This window comes from Pinus tabuliformis, chromosome 3_1, assembly GCF_031772625.1.
Source record: "Pinus tabuliformis cultivar Carrire ecotype Pingquan chromosome 3_1, CPIR1, whole genome shotgun sequence".
Classification (NCBI taxonomy): domain Eukaryota; kingdom Viridiplantae; phylum Streptophyta; class Pinopsida; order Pinales; family Pinaceae; genus Pinus; species Pinus tabuliformis.
The window spans coordinates 154,817,661-154,824,091 of NC_142301.1; the positions used below are offsets into that span (position 1 = coordinate 154,817,661).

Below are 6,431 nucleotides of genomic sequence, written 5' to 3' on the forward strand. Positions count from 1 at the left end.
CTCTCTAACTTCTTTTTTCTGGTGAAATGGCGAGGAAGGTGTTCCACAAAATGAGTCTGACTGAAAGTAAGAAAGCTAATAACTAGAACTACGTCTTGAAATAAGTAATCATGGAGGCAATAAAGTATAGAACATTAAGGTTAAAAGCAAAAACCTGGATAAATAATAGGGTGTTTATTGAGAAAACAGAAATAATTTTTTTTTGGTGCAGTCAAAAATAGTTAGGAACATATTTAGATTTTTCTTTTGAAAGAACCATTGAAGCGAGAAGTGGTCTAGATGATGGAGAACCAGAATTTTATTATTCCTTATCAAGTGAATATCTAAAAGAAAATGCCAGATGATTCCAAAATATAGACATTTTCATGGACCTCAAGTCTCAGGTACCAAAATGGTAGGTGGTCTTTCCTGAAATCCTGTCAATTGTCCACATGAGATGAAAGAACTTACAAAGCTGTTTGAAGATTAGGATGATGGTAGACCTACGGGACAGATGTGTTTGTCCGGGAAAGATAAGTGTTAATGTTTAAGAACTTAAATACGGCTTTCCAATATTTTAAGAATCAAGATACTATTCCAGATGCTTTTTATGCATTTCCATTCATAAGAATAATTTAGTGACCAGCATAGCCGAAAAATAATCTAAGAAACACACATGGAACTCTTTTCAAAGTAAAAATGAGTAAATACAATCTTACGTTTTGTTTGATGGAATGACCTTAAGCTTTTCACGAATCACTCCATTCATGAAATTGTCTAAGTCAAAACCTCCATTTTTTTTTTTATTCTTCTTAGAGCTCAGATATTGTGAGTAATGTCCAGGAGTGCCGATAGCCATACTTTGCAGGGTGGATGTTGCGGAAGATAGAGGGTCAGCACTTGAATCAAGTAGAAAATTGTAGAAGTCCTGCAGAGGAAAAAAAGGGATTTGATCAGAATATGTGGTTCATAAAAGTTTAAAACCAAAGTCTGCTGTTATAAAGAAGAATTACAGATGCATGCATTGCTTTGACATTTTCTCCACACCACTATTTTAAACCAAAATCAGTTACAGATATTTGTATGCATATTCAATTCAAGTCAGTAGCATGTACTTTAATTCGTTATTGAAAATCAAGCTGACACACATGCATCTTGGCAAACAGATGTGGTGCGCTTCAACTTTTAAGTTGCTTTGGTCACCTTACAGCATGTTACTACAATTGTAATGATTAATCGGTGGCATAAAAACACCCAAAAGCTCTTTTGATGTTCTTAGCAATGCCTTTGTCTTCCTATTTGTTTGTCTTTCCAACTATTTTGGCATATAAATAAACCTACTACACATTTGCATACTGTATTTACCATTGAAAATTAACCAATTTTATAGGGTGCAGCTAGATTAACATACACTTTTTATGGCCATCGATCTCAATCTTTTGTTAGATGTAATACGTATGTAGCACTTTATGAGAACATGCAAAACTGTGTATTATAAGTGTTAGAGTTTTAGGAGGGTGTATCTGCATGAACTAGTACTAACTGCAGGTGCAGTCAATCTGAGTATTATTGATAGTATTTTATGTATTTTAGTCATCAATTTATTGATAAAAACCATGCAAGGCTCTTGATATGAACCAGCAGCAGGACATAACCAAATCCATCCCGGTGAAGCATACAATGATGGGAAATGTTTTATTCACTTTAATTTATTTCAAGAAGTGAATATTAGACTTACTTCCCTGAAAGAATTCTCAGTTATTTAACTTTATGGTGCTGCCACATAAATTGACTGCTCTTAATATTTGTGGAAATCACACAAGTTACTTTCAGAATGAAAACAAACAGTGCCTATCTCCAGATTTCTGTTGCAAAGCAACATCTGCCATGTGCATTATACGACACGCTCATTTATCACTAGTATTTTCTTGTTAGGTATTTCTTAATTGGTTGGGAAAAGAATTCTTAATAACCCAAATAGAAAAGGGAAAGAAATAAGAGATTTTAAATTTCTTATGCACAATGCATGGGTTCCAATATGCATCTCTACATGATTTTTTTTTTTGAATTTTCCAGTTTTAGGGTGCCAAGCGTACACATACCACATTATTGCTATTTGAGCCAATCAACGACTCCAGCTGGGACCAAGAATCTGTTGCCTGTATATAGTCTCCACTTTTAAGCTGTTGCTCTATTTGCAAAGCAATTCTGTGAGACAGAAAATTTTCATAACAAGGTTAATATACAAAGGAAGAGATAGGGATCAAGACAGGAAATTTGACACGTTGATGCCTATGGCAAGTTATAAGAAAAAAATTGCACATACTGTTAAAATACTCATTGCAAATTGCTGGGATCTTTTCCTGTTTTTAAAGGCAAGAAAAATGTGTAGCTGCAGGACTCTATGTTCAGCTGTACCTGTTGGCGCCATCCTTGTCAGCAGCCTCCAATCGTGACACATCAACAAGTAAAGGTCCCCATGAAAACTAGTATATAACATTTATTAGTTAGTTATGTGATTTTATAAATAGAATGGATAAAATAATCTTAAACAATATTCTGAAGTCACTTGCCTTAGATTAAGCTCAACTATCTATGTTGAGAGCTTACCACATAATCTACGGGTGAAATCCAGCTGTCTCCCAATAGAACTCCTGGGAAAATTGGAATACAAATTAGATTCCTATGCAAAAAGTGCTCATCCAACACTACAATCATATATATCTGTGTTTATGAACATTTCCTTCCTTGTGGTTTATGTATAAGATGAATATATACTTTTGTTTGAATTGTTGGAAATTGGCTCTGTTGCTTAGTTACAGCTAAAGGAAAAATGATATCATTGAAGCATTGCCTTTGTTCATAATATTTAGCTGTTATACGTGCAAAGCAATGTTAATTCTGAGTATTGTAAAACAGACTATATGCAAATGGTTTCCAATTATTTATCATATTTCCAAATAAGCATTTATATATGTGATGCTTTAGGGCAAATTGAGAAGCGTTTAACATCTATTAAATACTGTGTTTATGTTTCTGCATCTTCTCTGTTTATTTACTTAACAAGCATGTCATATGGATTTACCTCTGAGATTAGCTTTCATCTCTCCTGCAGCAATTGCTTTACTTAAAGCAAGGCCTATCATACTGGCATGTTTTCCTCCATATGATTCGCCTACAATAAATAGAGGCCTCTTTTGCAGAGTACTGTTTGTACCAAATAAATCTTTTAAAAAGCTTAACAAGTCAGTGGTTACTTCCGCATCTGTTGTTGCTGCCAATGAACTGTTTTCTACATAGCTAAACCCTGCATAAGCTCAAAAACATATTGCAAAAACAACTCTCAGATTGCAACTTGATAGCATTTGAATATAAATGCCGGTAGTTCTGAATGTTATACGGACTTTGAATTTCTACTCAATCTGAAGTATACAAATCGTTTCAATCAAAGATTTGACCTATATTACCTGTACCAACAGGGCTATCCTGCGCAGCATTGGATTTATGATAATTGCATAACAAAAAGACAGTAGTGAGTATGAATCGATACAAAAATATTCGAACATCAAATTTTTTGAAAAATTGAAATTGAATAGCTATGTAATCTGCTTATTAGCTATCATGAAGAAAAAACCGTTATACATGGGGGAGAAATCTCTCACTCATTTTACATCTCCCATCCTACATAAATTTTAAACACTTAATGGACCATTAATTGTAATAATAGCAATTACCACAAATAACAAGTCTGCCTTTTGCAACCATGTTGTGTTTCGAGGCTTCAAGTCTGTGTCCAAGGGGCCTACTTCTTGAAAATTTCCAATTCCAACCCCCGAAGCTCCCTGCAAGATGTTTAAAATTTATTTGGTTTAAGTTGAACTAACAGGACAATTTACACCTAGTATTGTCAAGTCATTGTAATTGCACCTAGTACTAGTAGTGCCAAGCGATCCTCTAAATAGCAATCTCGAAACAGAGGGCATTATCACATGCATCATAGGTATCATCAAAGGCCAAAGGTTGGTAGGGTAAAGTTCGTGGGTCTTACCGGCCCTCCTTGCAACCATAAAATAAGAGGCCAATTATCAGCTGTTTGTCCTGGTCTGGAGTAGAGCCACCAAAACATATGGGCTTCTGTAGCACATATCACAACAGTGTTGAACAAGTCAGTGCACCGATAGTAATCGTCATGAATAATACAGAGAGGGGAATTAGGAGTGAGTATCCTTACGTGGTCTGACTTCAATATAACCCCACTTTTCAGATCCATCGGTGGTTCCGGATATTACATTCCCTTTACATGTTACAGTGTTGATTTCCAAGCACAAGAGCAAACCTAATAGGAATCCTATTACACTATAGAGGGCCATGTATGAATCCCGCACAAATTGCTTCCCAGTATATTCTCAACAAAATCAAGACAAGTTGAAAGTTGAAGTCTATTACACAGACTACTGGACTTTTGTTTCTGTGCCTTTTCAGTGTCCTTTGGATCAGATTTCCCACCACCACAAACAGCAGCTTCCAAATTGCAGCCGATTAGACCTTTTCTTGAAGTCCAGCGATTGCAATATCTTGCTAAAAACAGCTCAAGGTAGTTTATTTTTGTTTGAAAAAACTCTCACAATCGGTTTCCTACTGACATAATTTCCAAGTTTGTATATACCTGAATGGAACATATGATTATGAGGTAGATTGCAGCTTTGCTTCGTAGCGATGAGTCTGCTGCGATTGGGCTGTGATCCAATGGTAGACTAGTGGTGAGAGTTTATAACAACTAGCCTAGATTCGATTCTCAGCACATTATTATATAGAGTCTACGTGAGATTCCATAGGTGTTTTGATCCCACTCAGATCAAAATACTTGCTGTAAAAGGAAAAAAAAAACTGAATGCAGCAGCAATCATCCAAGAGCTTCGATTCTCAACGCATTCTTGTCTGGCCTTTACTTGAGAATTGCCAAGAGATTTTATCCCACTAAGGTCAAAATGGTTCCTGTGCAAAAAAATTGCAGTAGTAATTATCCAATGAGCGCTGGCCTAACAGGCTCAAGTGGGTAATTCTATATAGGTGGTGGGTAGATGCAAAATTCAAACGCTTCACGTATTGTTGGGTAGATGCTAAATTCAAACGCTTCACGTATTGTTGGGTTATGGCGTAAGGACGGTGTTTCTCAAAGAAATGAATTGATCAGAATGTGGTGGTCAGTTGCTTAATCTGTGGATTGTGATCTGATTGCTATCCAATATTGCCAAATGGGTGGAAGGCATGTGCAGATCTTTTCTTGAGTGCATCATCCATTAATGATGAGAAAGAAGTTGGTGATCCATGGCCCACGGGCATTAGAAGCACTGGAAAGTTAAGATTTATACTCAATCCCCTGTGAATTGCGTGCGTTAGTTCCCAAGATAGATCGGTGTCCTTGCGTGTCCGCTAGGCTTTCCCTCCTTGACTGGTTCTTGGCCAGTGCCCAATTCCATTTTTGTTTTTTTTGTAAAGCGTTGAACTCAGATTTACCACATTCTTACTGTGACTGGTGTGGATCTGAAGCACTCTTAATGGCCCTCTCAGATCATCCATCTATCAGATTTCAGGTGCTGTTCTTTGTAACATGTCAGTTCAAATGACCGTTCCAATATATGGTTGTGCCTTCCATTGCAGGTCACCTCTCGAGGTCTCGCTCTCTTTTTTATTTTTTCTACCAATCATCAATGCCAAGCCGTAAAGGAAAAATCTGCAAAGGAAGGATGACATTTTTACACGTGACGTAACTGTCTGTCTTCATCCAGATGTTGTGTTCACCAACGTCTCTTTCGACTAACCACTTGAGCATCTCGTTGTTAAATAAAGTGAGGATTATTACTGCATCATTCTATAAATAAGCGCGATCTTTGCCGGGTCTGGTTTTTGTTTCGATTCATCCAAAGGGTAAGTTCACCCACATCTCTTTGCCGCGACTTTATGATCATCTCGTTGTTAAGTGAAGTTAGGATTATTACTGCTGCATTCTATGAATAAATGTGATCTTACCCAGGCTGGGTTTTGCAGGCAGCGCTATTTGAGATTGGCAATTACAGCACTCATCCCGGGATGTTACGGTAATGTCCTTCTTTACCAATAAACAGTAGTGCATGTACAAATAGGACTTGCAGCAGTTGTGGCGTAATCAAACTGGGAGATACATTTATCTCTGAGCTGTATGAGTTTAATATGAATGCTCACCAGGTCATCCATACCAAAGTAATATGATCCACAGATATTCTCTAGGTAACATGATTGATATTGTCGAATCATGTCATCCATGATGGAAGAAGTGTTCACCTTTTTTTTTTGGTGGAGGGTTGATGAGTGATTGGTTCGTTTAGATATTGGGTTTCCTAATTTGTTAGACTTTTCTGAAAATTGTGCTTTATTTTTATTATATTATTATTTAAAAAAAATAACTGTCAGAG

The 6,431-nt window shown here is 36.6% G+C and overlaps 1 protein-coding gene across 2 annotated transcripts; it reads right to left on the reverse strand.

Moving 5' to 3' along the window:
* Window positions 1–669: 669 nt before the first annotated feature.
* LOC149186256 (serine carboxypeptidase-like 51) lies at window positions 670–5,563 on the reverse strand. 2 transcript variants are annotated; one of them, XM_089410943.1, is made up of 10 exons: window positions 4,646–5,563; window positions 4,211–4,557; window positions 4,028–4,113; window positions 3,714–3,821; window positions 3,447–3,465; window positions 3,065–3,286; window positions 2,590–2,633; window positions 2,398–2,465; window positions 2,082–2,187; window positions 670–907 (listed from the first exon to the last, which is right to left on the reverse strand). In XM_089410943.1, the coding sequence occupies exons 2-10, from the start codon at window positions 4,347–4,349 to the stop codon at window positions 695–697; spliced, it is 1,005 nt and encodes a 334-aa protein (XP_089267069.1). In that variant the 5' UTR covers window positions 4,350–4,557; window positions 4,646–5,563; the 3' UTR covers window positions 670–694. The 2 variants fall into 2 exon arrangements, with proteins under 2 accessions (XP_089267069.1, XP_089267067.1); XM_089410941.1 differs by having other exon boundaries at window positions 4,211–5,563.
* Between the last annotated feature and the right edge of the window lie 868 nt (window positions 5,564–6,431).

Coding starts and splice junctions, on each gene's coding strand:
- LOC149186256 (XM_089410943.1), bottom strand. CDS start 4,349: ATGGCCCTCTATAGTGTAATAGGATTCCTATTAGGTTTGCTCTTGTGC. Junction 3,822..4,027: donor TATGGTTGCAAGGAGGGCCG/GTAAGACCCACG, acceptor AACATCTTGCAG/GGAGCTTCGGGGGTTGGAAT. Junction 2,634..3,064: donor GATGAAAGCTAATCTCAGAG/GTAAATCCATAT, acceptor CAATTTTCCCAG/GAGTTCTATTGGGAGACAGC.